This window comes from Schistocerca serialis, chromosome 3 (assembly GCF_023864345.2).
Source record: "Schistocerca serialis cubense isolate TAMUIC-IGC-003099 chromosome 3, iqSchSeri2.2, whole genome shotgun sequence".
NCBI classification, from domain to species: domain Eukaryota; kingdom Metazoa; phylum Arthropoda; class Insecta; order Orthoptera; family Acrididae; genus Schistocerca; species Schistocerca serialis.
In genome coordinates, this window is record NC_064640.1 from 439,097,671 (window position 1) to 439,112,796 (window position 15,126).

General features: G+C 38.3%; 1 protein-coding gene across 1 annotated transcript in view; it reads right to left on the bottom strand.

Moving 5' to 3' along the window:
• LOC126470328 (spectrin beta chain, non-erythrocytic 2) overlaps positions 1-15,126 on the bottom strand; it is a 304,767-nt gene that overhangs the window by 40,353 nt on the left and 249,288 nt on the right. The window contains exons 56-60 of the mRNA XM_050098113.1: positions 12,034-12,153; positions 11,709-11,891; positions 7,531-7,653; positions 6,430-6,527; positions 1,654-1,742 (exon numbers count right to left, since the gene is read on the bottom strand). Of these exons, the coding sequence (XP_049954070.1) occupies positions 1,654-1,742; positions 6,430-6,527; positions 7,531-7,653; positions 11,709-11,891; positions 12,034-12,153 (613 nt within the window). The remainder of the gene's footprint in view (positions 1-1,653; positions 1,743-6,429; positions 6,528-7,530; positions 7,654-11,708; positions 11,892-12,033; positions 12,154-15,126) is intronic.

A 15,126-nucleotide genomic window follows, 5' to 3' on the forward strand; every position in this document is an offset into this window, starting at 1 on the left:
TAATAAATTCCAGTTATTAAATTTAATTATATGCTTAGGAAAACTGCTTTTAAAAATGGATACAAACTCATTAAGAAATATGTTCCTTGTAAACTTCACACCAGCCAAATTTTTGTAAACTTCTCTGTTCTCTAAGAGTGTTTTTGAATTGCACGTGGAACTAAATTATATAATGCGACTAACTGTGCATCATGATCTGACAATCTATTTACCACTGGATATGCATGTGTCTCTGTAACTTATGACTGTTGAATGAACACATTATATGTAATGGTACTACTACCTTGATAAACCTGTGTAGGGAAACGTATTACTGACACCAGATTATAAGTGGCTAAAAGTGCTTCTAGATCACTTTTCCTGTGAGATTCCTTCAAGAAATTTACATTAAAATCATGACAAATTAATAGTCATTCCTTTGTGTAACTAAGAGCACAATAAACCATCAAAATTTTTCATGAGAATTTCCTATTTACCCACTGGAGACCAGTATACTGTAAAAATCAGAAGAATTAGCTTTTCCCAATATTAACTCGCAGGCCTGTACTTTCACATCGTTACCTGTACATAATTTACTTATTTCTACATTTTTGTATTTATATATTTTTTATGTGAAAACTCTTCCTTTATCCATACTGGATCAGTATTAATATGCAGCTAACTTATAAATACTTAAAGTAAGATTTTCTATCCCAGTGGTTATATGGTGTTCTCACTGACAACTCTTGTGCTTTATTTTTTTACCCCTACCACCCCCATCTGTCACTATTCTGATAAAACAAGTTGATTTCACTTTTCTCTCTATTATAATAAGATGAGCAGCAAATCTCTGTCAGTTTAATTTGCTTCAATTAATACTGTCTATCTGAATTCTGAAGTTGACCTAAAGTCAGTGCCACTCCTGAGCCCAGTGACCACAACAATTTCTCTGTGTGTGCTGCCCTCCCCCCCCCCCCCCCCCTTTACCCTTATATCTTTTGCTAGTATATATGCTAACTTGTCTTTACCCCTCCTATTCAGGTGTAGGCCATGCGAAGTGCACCCCCATCTTCCTATAGCAACTATTTGAACAGCAGCAATATGTGATTTTGCTCCCACATGAAAGTGCCCCCTCAGCTCCAGACAGATGGTTTTAGGTTTGCAAACCATGCACTAAGAATTAAAACAATATATATGAAAGTTTTTTGCTGTTTATTTATATCTATTTTATTTTTATTTTGTATTCTCTGACATTTTGGCTGTGTAGCCATTTTCTAGCAACTACAGTGCTAGTAAAAACACACAGGTTTTGTCAGACATATAATTTCATGGTCAGTGCATGGTTGGCTGGGCTTGAGAGCTACAGCCACGATATCTAGTTCTGTACAAATAGCAGCACACAGCCAAGCCATTTATTAGTGTGTGGGGACAAAGAACTATGTGTAGAGACACTTTGTGGCAAATTATGTGACTGTAATCCTAAATGTGTGTGTTTAATGGGTTTGACACTGCATTTTCTTGAAAACAGCTACACTGCTGAAATGCTATAGTACACAAAATAAAAATAAAATGGATATAAAGAACAGCCACTGTGGGAAATGAATTTCTTTCAAGAAGTTTATCATGACTATAGAACATGTTGCAGCAAAAATATTGTTTACATGTACTATATACCTCGTCTCTGCTGATCTACAAGGATTTGAGGAGTGCCCGTCTTTGGTAAACCAGTTGTTTCTGGTGGCTGTAGAGTGATCATGTGTGGGCTGTGAAAAAAAGAGATTTTACTCAAAACTTAAAATACTACCGTGATAACAAACTAAAGCAAAAATACAGTATATGTAATGATAAACTATCAGGATCCTTCAATAATAATTATCATCTGAAACAGCTTTTATCTGTTACCATCTCCCACCTCCCCACCACAAATTAGACATTTTATTTACAACTATGGAGTGTTAACATTACAAACAACGGTTCACTTATTATACCTTTCAGTTGCATTCCAAACAAATATCATTATTAGTTACATGTTAACATAGTTTGCATAAATTGTTAACACGATAAGTAATTATTTCTTTACATCACATCAAATAGTTTTCCGTATATTCTTGTTATTTACCTGTTTCGATCAGCAGACTTTCCAGGCTGGTAAGATCCCACACCCATCCTATACCTGGATGAGGAACCATATAATGGGAAGCCACTACAGGATTCAAGCAACAACATGCATTGTTAATCACACTTTACCCAGCAAGTTAAAACTAATGTTTTAGAGGTAGATTTTGTTACAGAGCAGGGTGAAAAAAATTCAACAAAAAATGCAGCATAGTTATGCAGAATAAGCTAATTTAACAGAAATATATAAAATGTCTTCAGAGATAGGAAGCATGCACAAAGCAGAGTAATGAGGTACAGATAACACACTGTATATCATAAATTAAGGAACAAAAAGGTAGTTCAAATGAAGGAGATTTGACAAAATGTCATTTATGCACATTCCAATATAAAATAATGAATGAATGGCGTTAGGCAATTGCAACTATGTTGTCTCACTGTATATTTAGCACAGACTAGTTCCATATACCTGGAAGCTCTTCTCCATGATGGGACTATGGAAAACAATGTGAATGAATGAATGGATTGATGGATCAATGGCAGATGTGTAAAGATGGCTTTTTGTGATTATTGGTCTGATCAATTGCACTGGTATGTACTTTGGAGACTAGAGACCAAATAATGGTAATCAGACATTATGACATGGTCTTTAAACTTTGGTCACTGATGACTGATATAGTTTCTGTGATTGTTAAGGCATTTCAAGTCAAACCGAAACCAAATAAACACTGATCTTACATAACTTAAACAACATAAAAGAAAGTCCTTGTAGAATGTAAATAATTTAGGAGTGAAGGTAAAATCTTATCAAATATTAGTGGCACTGAGTCATCAACAGGCACATAAAAAAGACAAGACTTTTCTAGCTTTCAGAAGTATCCTCTTTAGTGTGAGGTATTTTGTCAGCTGGAGCGAATGACAGGAGAAATGAGGAACAGAGTGGGAGGGCTGGGGAAGAATGGCTGATAAGTAGGAGGAAGGCAGCAGATTCACCTGTTAGGAATGCAAGAGGAAGAAGCAGCCCCTACACAGAAGAGGAATGTGACACAGACACCAGTGAGCTCATGAAGTGCATAATAACGTGGAGGAGTTGACTGGGAGGGGATGACAGGACAGAGGAGGGGGAGGGAGACTGCGGGGAAGACGGTATGGTTGCTGGATGAGTGAAATCAGGGTCCTGTGGCAGGGTGGAGGTTCTCATGTCGTATTTGTATCCTGTGGATCTGCTACTTCCCCCTCCCATATTCCTATCCCATACACCTGCTGCGTCTCCCACACACATTCCTATCCTGTGCACCTCCTGGCTACCACTCAGTCCTGAGACCCCACCACTCTGCCCCAAAACCTGTTTCCCACTCCCCATCTTCTTTGTCCCCTTGCCATATATCCTCTTCCACAAATGTTGTAGATACTAACTGAGAATGTTGACACAACCATCTCTGGAGGCTTCACTGTATCCTTATATTCACACAACTACAGCAAATGATCTGGAACATTATTTTTTTTATGTAGTTTCAACATTTTGTTGGGGAAGGTCCAGCAACAGTTTCATCTGTTGCATATATCATGCACATGATAAGATCACTCCATATCTGTTGTATGATTATGTGTTGCATGGATGTTACCCCAGTTTCTCAGGGGAATTTTGTTTTGATAAGCATTTTTAAGACAGGTCTGGTTTGAAAATGAAAGGCTATGTTGGAAACTCATCACCAATATAAACTACGCTGAACTGTGGCAGAAATTTAATTACGAAACTATTTTTTTTTTCTTATGAACACATTAATTTCGATTTGTTCCTTTAATTTTGATGGTGTGGTGCTTGTGATTTATATGTACAATTAAAGCAAGAAGTAACAAATCAAAAACCCAATACAAGCAAAATTATGAGAAATGGAACTTTAGAAGCTTAGTTTTTATAGTGCAGCTAAATATTTAAGAGAACAAGCAGTTTTAGGTAACAGCATTATTATTATTCAATGAAAATAGTGTATAATAAAAGTGTTTTGTGGAACATAGAAAACTGTGGCTTAAATTTCTTTTGGAGTAATACTATTGATAATATGTGCAGCAGAAAACTACACAGTAAGGAAAAGTGGCAGCCTGCACACTGTAGTTATCAATAAATATTCACCAATTTCATTGACAATGACTTTACTAATGAGTTTTGTAAAGCAGATATAGAAAGTAAATACTGTTGTTGTCATTGTCATTATCTTCGGTCTGAAGACCGATTTATGCAGCTCCCCATGCTAGTCTACCCTGTCAATGTCTCCTCATCTTTGCATAATTACATTCTTCCACAGCACCACATTTCAAAAGTTTCTATTCTCTTCATGGCTGGAATGCTTATAGTCCACGTTTCACTTCCATACAAGGCTACACTCCAGACAAAAACCCTCAGAAAAAAACTTCATATCTGATGTTAACAAAAATCTCTATTTTTTCAGAGGTGTGGACTTGTCTGTGTTAACAGTTTGACACTGCCAGCTGTGGACTGGTCTGGCAGCACCCATATTCTCTTGCAGGTTTCCACTGCTGAGAAACAACCAACATCTCAGTCTACAGTGGGTATATAAACACTGACACTGCCAGACAATGGCAAAATTTATTGTTTTCGGATGAGTCCCACTACAATCTCTTCCACATGAATATCAGATGAGTGTTGCATTTTGCTCAGGTTACAGTATTCTGGCAGTCTGTGTACCTAAATAATATAATAGAAAAAGGACAGGTGTGACAGTACAGGGTGCCACTGGATACAACAAGCAGTCATGATTTGTACTGATAGAGGACACACTAAACAACAATAGCTTTCCAGGCAACTAGCCATGCCATATTTCAGCAGGACAGTGACTAGTCACAAGTAGGAAGAATTTGAGCAAATTGACTTCAAAGTACCGTCTCTTTCCTGGAATTCATTTTCACCTGATACGCCTCCCATCAGGTGTGCATGGATATAGTTGGGCAGCAACTTGTTTGCCATGGGCCTCCAGCAACAACTGTTGATGCTTTGCAGAGCTGCCTACAAACTGCTTGGAAATAGATTCTTTGAGAATGTATCCAGTCCCTCTTTCTTCCCTTGGCAGGATGTGAGGACATTTAAAGGTTTTGACTGCAACATGTCTGGGTTTCACACCATACCAAATTCTCAAAGTCACATATCATGTGTAGTCTATAGTCTACGGTCATGCAGCTAATTTGTGGAACTAATTTCACTTCATCATACATATACCCTTCATATTGCAATTTTAAAATATTAGGGTGTGCATAAGCAAATACCACACAGGTGGAAAATTATCAGTGAGTGTAGGAAGTTCTGGATTCTGGATCCGTTGTTAGCATATTATAACTGTTATGGAGAAGCGACCTATTATGGAGGAATGGAAGCCAAAGCAAAAATGGAATGTAAAATAGCAAACACAATAAAACCATTCCAGCGCATAACAAATACACTCACTGTGTGTCAAGTAAATATTAATTGTTAGGTGCTATAATAGTGTATTTTACAATTTTGATGGCATTATCAGGAAGTTTGAGAAACGACTGCAACCAGGGTGAAGTAAGAGAATTGAAAAGGTAGTTCAATTACATCCAGATATCATTTACGAGGACATGCTGAAAAGTAATGCCTCTATTTTTTGTGTGAAAACTCTTGAAGCGTTTTAAATAGAACAAATGTTACTAACATTCTACATCTTCATTCTTCATGTGTACATATTTATTTCTCAACGTAGTCATCCTGGTGACAAACACACACATTTCTCCCAACCAGAGACCAGTTTCTTGATGCCATCACTGTAGAATGTTCGACTGTGTTGATAAAGAGACAACCTCGCCTCAGTTTGCATTGCTTCATCACTATCAAGTTTTGGAAACAGATGAAAATCAGATAGGACCTAGTCGGGACTGTTTGGAGGATGATCGACAACAGTGAACCCAAGGCGTCCGATTGTTGCAGATGTCACGGTGCTCTTGTGTGGTCTGGCATTGTCATGCTGGCAGAGAGGGTGCCCCCATGTGTGGACACACTATTGAAATTTGAAACACTGTTACAGCATGCTGCCTTTCACACATTGACATAGTTATGTTACACACCACCATGTTACATGCTACAATTTGGAGTCCTTTAGGGGCAGAAGGCTGCTAATATGTAGACACGAAGAATGAAGATTTACAATGTTAATAACATTTGTTACATTTAAAAAGCTGTAAGAGTCTTCACATAAAAAGTTCAGAGAGATTACTTTCCAGCAAGCCCCCATATTATACAGAAAGAGAGCTATCTATAAACTGAAAACTGTATTATTTCTATAGGTCTTTAAAAGAATTTACCTTGATGTGTGATCCATCTGGTTGGATATTCCACTCATTTCATCCCTCAAAGGTCTTAACTCCTGAGTACGTCTCCTCTCATCTTCCTTTCGCCTTTCCTAAAAATATTAAAATATACGAACATGACTTTCCTGGAAATTGCACTTTATAAAGCATACAGGATTGCAGCAAAAAAATGGCTTTACAAGAAACCTGTACTATCTAATACTACAATCAGAGTCAAAATAAAACATTTAATATAAACTGTATTAAACATTTTTGTCGAAAGATTAAGTCTCAGGTAGAAAGCCAAATACCTGACAGAACTTCACACTAAACAAATAACTCACAATGAGACCCACTAACTTTTCCAGTCAGTTGAACAAAAGAAATGGGATCCAGAAGGATAGCAATATGTGATGGAAGGAGGAAGTCCACTAAAGAAACTTGGAACAAAGCCAAAGTTGATACAGTTGTGGCTTCTATAGAAACTAGATTACACCATATATTGCTGCCTTAACTTTATCAGTCAGTGTGAATATCTAGAACATTACTTTTGCCTTTTTGCAAACCATTCTCACAGACAGGTGATACAATGTGGAAAGGGGGCTATTACAGCATATTAACTTGCAGAAAGTGTTGAGACAGGTACTGATCACTGTTCCAGGGCAAGAAAAACTGTTTCAGATTCGCATTTCATTTTAAAAGAACCTAATTGCCATAGAAACATATTAAAATGTTAGACCTTGCAAAATAGTCCACTTAATAGTTAATGTCTGTGTGTGTCTTTTAGAGATGTTTTACTGTAAGAAAGATTTATCATTACCCTATGACTTTAGAAAACAACAAAATCTAATTGAGAAGTCAGACTACACGATCGGACACAGATTAATAACCGGCTGTGGCTGTTTACTTAATGATTTTGCAATAACATGTGTTGGTATCTTTCATTACATGACAGCGCATTTGTTAACAGGTAATCAGAAGCATAGTGTCTTCCATCAAAGGAGTATGTTGATCCCTTACAATGTATGTCACCTGAAACTGTCAGATGTCTCACGGGCAAAGATTCACAAGTGCCAAAGTAAGGCAGCACATTCTTTTCTAGCTTGTGAAACTTACATCAGTGATACGTTGAACCTCTCTCCTCTTACGAGCCTCCAGCCGTTCTCTTTCAATGCGTTCCCTCTCAGCCATGCGAGCAGCTTGTTCTTTCTCTTGTTGCTTTTGGAATTCTTCTTCCAGCTGTAAAGGAAATTATTAGTTGAATCACATGGACAGAATTATCAGCAGCATGAAATGATAAAGAAATATACTGGCAAATAAATAAATAAATTTTTTACTTGTTACATTGTCACTAATGCTGAATGTTTCAGTGTACTATGAACCATAGGGCATATCACACACGTTAGAGACATTTACATTTCAACAATTGGAACACAATATAACACTCTTTTGGATAACTCTTTTTTTTTGTTAACAACCAAAAATATGAGTCTCTAGAATTTTGTGAAACAATATTTAACATCAAACAGACTCTGCAAGCTGCATGTATATAGCTGAGCTTCTTAGTATATGAGACAACACCTGTTGGGTGGACAGAGTGCACATGTATGTTCTGGCTGTGATAGCTACATGAAAGCAGCTAAGAAAATTTACCTCCTCCGTGGGGTTAACTGATCTCAGACGTGCTGGCAGGAGGGGTAAATATAAAAAGTTATTTGCTCTATGGGGAAATATGAGGTGATATGGAACACAGTAATACTGTTAGGAGCTGATAACATAGATATCTTTATTTGCATATGCATCAGAATATACAGTTTCACTACCAGAAGATATAAAACACAGATCTTGTGTTGGACCGAAATTTATCTCTCCTTTGGGAGTATGCACTACATGATCATCCATAACAGGTAAATAATGGTTAATGAACAATGATTTGAACCTGGATTCATGTTTTTTCAGGCAGTTTTCTTTCAATAGACTGACTGTGAAATTTGTGTGCTCGCCACTGGAAGAGATTCTCCCATAGGGAATGTGGAAATAGTACCCCTGGAATGGAAGAGAAGAAATGAGTATGTAATGGGGAGATATCTGTGATAAGGAAGGTCTGAGTTAGAATTAGAGAGATCTACATCTACACTCTGCAAACCACAATGAGGTCCATGGCAGATGGTATGTCCCACTGTACCAGTTATTAGGGTTTCTTCCCATTTCATTCACATATGTAGCATGTGAAGAATGATTGACTGAATGCCTCTGTGTGTGCAGTAATTATCCTAATCTCATCCTCATGATACCTATGTGAGCAATATGTAGGAAATTGTAGTATATCCCTAGAATGATCATTTAAAGCCAGTTCTTCAATCTTTGTTAATATACTTTCTCATGATAGTTTACATCTATCTTCAAGAGTCTACCAGTTCAGTTTCTTCAGTATCTCTCTGACACACTCCCATGGAGCAAACAAACCTGTAACCATTTGTGATGCCCTTCTCTGTATACGTTCAACATCTTGTTAGTTCTATTTGGTATGGGTCCGATACACTTGACAATATTCTAGAACCAGTTGCACAAGTGGTTAGTAAGCAATCCCTTTTGCAGACTGATTGCACCTCCCCAGTAGTCTACCAATAAACCAGTCTACCACCTGCTTTAATCACAAGTGAGTCCATGTGATAATTCCATTTCATATCCCTACAAAGTGTTACACCCAGGTATTTGTATGAGTTGGCCAATTCCAACAGCCACTCATTGACATTATAGTCATAGGAAACTACATTTCTTGGTTTTCTGGAATGCACAATTTTACATTTCTGCAGATTCCCAATCTTTGCACCACTTTGAAATCTTATCAAGATCTCACTGAATATTTATGCAGCTGGTTTCAGATAGTACTTCATTATAGGTAACTGCATTATTTGCAAAGGCCTGATGTTACTATTATTACTATTAATATTGTCCGCAAGGTCATTAATATACAACACACTTCACTAGGGCATACCTGAAGTTAGTTTTACATCTGACAATGACTCCCCTTCCAAGACAACATACTGTGTCCTCCCTACCAGAAGGTCCTCAACCCAGTCACAAGTTACGCTTGATAGCCCACATAACTAAACTTTTGACAATAGGTGTAGGTGTGGTACTGAGTCAAATGCTTTTTGGAAATCAAGAAATAGTGCATCTACCTGACTTACTTGACCCAAAGCCTTCAGTACGTCATATGAGAAAAGTGCGAGTTCAGTTTCACATGATCAATGCTTTCAGAATCCATGCTAGTTGGCATTGAAAAGGTCATTCTGTTCAAGATACTTCACTGTATTTGAGCTCAGTATATGTTCTTAGATTCTATAACAAATCGATATAAAGGATAGTGGACAGTAATTTTGTGGATCACTTCTACTACCCTTCTTGTAGACTGATGTGACCTACGCTTTTTTCCAAGAACTTTTTTGTTCAAGTGATCTATGATCGACTATGGTTAGAAGTGGCACTAACTCAGCGGCAAATTCAGTATAGAATTGACAGGGATTCCATCGGCCCCTGGAGCTTTGTTCAATTTCAATTACTTCAGCTGTTACTTAGTACCATTGACACAAATACTTACCTCATTCACCTTTTCAGTGGTATGAGGGTTAAACTGGGTCATTTCTCCTGGGGTTTCCTTTGCAAAGGAACATTTGAAGATGGAGTTAAGCATTTCAGATTTTGCTTTGCTACCATCAACTTCAGTTCCTGTCTCATTTGCTAGGGACCTGACACTAAAGTTGGTGCTACTAACTGCCTTTACACATGACCAAAATTTCTTTGGCTTTTGTGAAATATCATTTGACAATATTCTGTTATGGTAGTCACTGAAGGCATCATGCACTCCTCTCTTGACAGCCAAATACGTTTCATTCAGCATCTCTCTATCTATAGCCCTACACTTTGTTTTACACCTGTTGTGCAGTAATCTCTGTTTCCTTAGAAGTTTTTTCACAGTGACTGTATACAATGGAGGTTCCCTCCCATTATGAACAGCCCTACAGGGTACATACCAAACCAGTGCATTGTTAACTTTGTTTTCAACTTAAGCCACAGTTCCTCTACATGCACCTGCCCTGTGCTGATTCCAGTCTATTTGTTGCCATTAGATCCAATACATTTCCATTATGAGTGGGGTTCTTAACTATCTGTTCTAGATAGTTTTCAGAGAAGGCATTTAGTAATGTTTAATAGGACACCCTACCATGCATGCTGAGACAGCCTAATAGTTAAGAAAATAGCTCAAGACAAGCACAAAATACATGTCCGAGTGCCAGTAAGCCACACACCACTTTTTATAGTGTCACTTTCGATGGGAGAATGGCTGAAAGATATGTAGTTTAGTCTTTTTTTGTGAGTTGTGATTTAGTTTTCAAGATACACTGTTGATAATTTGAAACAACTGATCTGACAAACTTACAGCCATTGCTCACTCAGTGAAACAGCCCACTATCCTATGACTGTACAATTACGTACTTAACTGGTCTATGGGACAATTAAAGAATCAATCAATTTACCATATGTAATAGGAAACTTTAACATGATTTCTTGCAAAAATGCTTATTAGATAACAAACTTTTTCTACAATTTGTCTTCTGCACTCAAGTCATCAACAAATCAACTGATACACTGTGCAAATGTGTATCAACATTGTACCCACTTGGTAACAAAGAACTGTGACAGTACTTCATTATGAAATATCCAGGGTGAGTAACTGAGGCACGTTTGGCACATAATTATGGAGACACACAGAGATGTGTTTCAGGTCTACCAATCATGTTGTAAGTAACACAGATGGAAACTGATGGTACTTTATGACTCAGCAGATTTTTTTGATTTTGAGTGTAGGGGCTTGAGTTGGTCAAGTGGCAAGACTTACAGACTTGTACTAACTTTGTACTAACAAGTGACAAGATCAAGCACATAAAATTTACAGGATGTCAATGTTGTGGCAAAAACAAACTTGAAAATGATGGTGGTGGATATAACCCTTGGGATACCTGAAATATAGCTCTAGATATTGCTGTTTCCTTAACAAAAGTGAGATGAGAAGATAGCAAGTTTTGAAAGTGACAAAACTTACTTTTTTGCCACATGTCTCACAACAATCCACTGGTGATAATTACAGCAGTTACCAGTTACCAGTTCCTGCCCTCAGCTAAGACTAAAAAAGGCAAACTTTCATGCATCAGCCACGTCAAAATTGAAACTAATGTCTGATGTGACATAAATGCAGTTTTCTCAACTTGGAGCTTGACCAGATCACTCACCAGTGTTCTGCGATGCAGTGCATTGAATTTGTCTTCTTGAGCTTCAATTGTCTTCTCAAAATCATCGTGTTTTCGAATTAGATCTTCTACTTGAGCAATAGTATCACCAAGCTTCCCATCAAGCAAAATTGGTTCACGGGATACTATCCATGATTCCAGTTGATCAGCTTCTCTTTTGAATTGCTAATTGAATGGTGAAAAAGTAACTGATTAAATACTTGCATTATTAGAATTAATAGTTTTTATGAAGCAACTGGGATACTTTCACAAATATTTATGACATGACAGATTTTGAAAGTGTAAACTTATAGTCTGAAGTACTTACCTGCGTATCAAGATTAAGTTTGTAAAGATTGTGTCGTTCCCTCCAGGTTTCATGCAATAACCTTTCTCGCTGTTTCAGGACATTTATTTTTTCTTCAATTTCATTGGCCAAGAAATGTCCCTGAAAAAGTTTCCAACAGTTTAACGAAGTACAAAAGAATCAGTGATTACTTAAAGCCAAAAGAGGTAGTTTCTTCGCACCTCCACATATAACAGTGTAGTCAGTTTGTGTCTAAACATAGGAAAAGTGCAAGGCTATCAAGCGTAGTAAGAAGAATGGATCAGGACAACAGCAGATGCTGCAGAGATGATTGGAGTGGCACACAAATGAAGGAAACTTGGTAAAAATTCAGAGGCTACAGAAATGGCATAATAAACTTGAACATCTGTGATGCCAGATACAAAAAGTAGGAGAATGATGTAGATAGGTGGTGCCTACATGGCTAAGCAATTACCTTATTCTTAAAATTATATCAAACAGGTACATTCATCTCATCTCCCTTTTCTACGCATGCAACACACATCAGGAGTCTTAGCCAAACTTAAGAAAGGTTACTATACCAACAGCAGGCACAATAACCTTGGACAACTCCAACAATGGAGCTTCTGTTGATGTTTTGTATCTTTATAGTACCCTCGTTTCAGCATTTTTTGAGCACCAAATTGGGTTAGTATTATTAGACCATTTTGCATAAATGTGCGAGGCCTCATGCTGAAGTGTCATCATCAACAGCATAACATCCATGATAAGGAGGCCAACAGATTACTATTTGTATGTGGACAATTGCAGCAGATGATGCAATTGATGTTAAAGAGATTAGAGGATTGGCTGGGACATACTGTGTTCATAGTGATAAAATTCTTCTGTGTATTATGCCGTGTCATTGCTAGAAGCTAACAACAATAATAAACTAAAACCGACGTTTCAGCCGAATTGCAACGGCCTTCTTCAGGGCACAACTGGTTTTGCATGGGGATAGGTGCTTCTTTTTATTACAGACTATTGATGTCTGCGTCACTGTTGTAAAACTTTTAATTGGCCCTTGTAAAATCATAGATTAAGGGTCGACCTGCGACAGCAATTGCACAACTTCCATATGGGCTGCTAGACGCCGCCGCGAGCGCTAAGAGTGCATTGCGATCGCAGGCGCGCGTGTTGTGTACGAGCTGCGAGGTGCCACCACGAGCGCAACAGTATATAAGTGCTGACGGAGTTCAGCCAGCTCTCATTTTGTTGGCATCTCATTTTTGCCTACTCTCTTATTTGCTTAGCTCTTATTCGTTTATGGCTCATGTTATTGTGCTCTCTTTCAGCCATTCTGATTGTTTTCATTTACTCCCAATTGAGAAGTTCTCATTTTGGCATTTCACTTTTGCATATTTCTCGTTTTGCTAATAATATGCGCCTTAGCTTTTTCCAGTTGAATTGATTAACATAGTCTCGTGTACTGTTTGTTCATTTCAGCCTGTTCATATTTTGATGTTCTTTAAATACTGTAATAATTATCGGAAGCATTTCTTCCCTTAAACTTGTGTAATGTATTCTTGATGTAGGATTTGTTCTGTGACACAGGTGTAAGGTTTTGAATTTAAATTATATACGAAACTGTGCTTTAAAAGGAATTTATTTTGTCAGTTTTTACTACATCAGATGACAATTTTGTGATATGAGGGAGAAATTTGAGGGGCGAACCCATGGAAATAGTCTTAAGTGATCCTCTTTAAAAATAAAAATGTGTGTGACACTGAAAGACGTGACACTGTAGGCACTGAAAATTTATATATATAAAATTATATGTCACACCCTCTAATATGATTGGCTAGACATGACGTAAGGGAAGATGGAAGGAAAGAGGCTATTTGTGGATGTCCGCCAATCAGCATTCGGCTTCTGGTCGGCAAGTTTTCCTCCTGGTGTGCGCGGAAGTGGACTGACAATTGCTCTACAGCTGTTTGTGCAGATACATCCATGTCCCGTGTAGCTTCTGCCCCGCGACCGATCGCAGCCCGTTGGGCTGGGATGACCGGCAGCCAGGATGCCGGGAGTTTGTGGCCATCTTCTCTGTTGATGTTGTCAGGCTGCTTAATAATTTTGATCGCATCCCGTATTTTGCATTCTCGCATCCACGATTCTTTCACCAGTACTCAGGCTTCCTGGAACCTGATAGGTTGTCCACAGTCATGGTGGTGTTCCGCTGTCGCCGATTTGTTATGCTGTTGTAATCGTACATAGCGTTCGTGTTCTGCTACTTATAAGCTGACAGGTCTCCCTGTTTCTCCTATGTAGGCAGCTCCGTACTCACACCGTAGTTCATAAACAGCTGCAGTGTTAAGATTGTTGACTACATCCTAGGTGGAACCTATCATTTCATGAATCCTGTGACTGCTTCGAAAAATCAGTTTGAAACCTCATTGGCAGAGGAAGTTGCCTAACCGTTCACTGACGCCTTTTTCATATGGTAAGTGTACCAGTGGAAGCTTCTCTTCTTTGCCTTCTTCACGTGTTCTGCTCCCTTTGGTTTTAGCGACCTTTCTTATGATGTTGTCATCATAGCCGTTGCCCACAATAAGTGGACGACACATGTGTTGTAACTCCTTTAATTCTTCTTTGATGTTATTTTCATCACTTATCCGGTAGGCTCAGGCAGTCAACGTATGCAGGACAGAATACTTTTGAGCTGGGTGGTGGTGGCTCTCCGCGTGCAGGTACCAATTTGTGTGCATTGGTTTTCAGTACACTTTGTGTCCCAGTTTACCTACAGCAGCTCTGTTTACTTCCACATCCAGAAATGGCAAGGTATCATTGTTTTCAGTCTCATGTGTGAACATTATATTTTTGTGCAGGCTATTTAAGTGCTGGAAGAAGTTTCCAAATTCCGCTTCACCGTGGGGCCAGATAACGAATGTGTCGTCCACATATTGTAGCCAACAACTGGAACGTAATGGAGCAGAAGCTAGGGCCGTTTGCTCAAAGGCTTCCATGAAGATGTCCACAGCTACAGGGGAGAGCGGGGTACCCATTGACACTCCATCTAACTGTTCATAATATTTTCCCCATCAGGTGAAATACATAGATGACAGGCATAAGCGCACC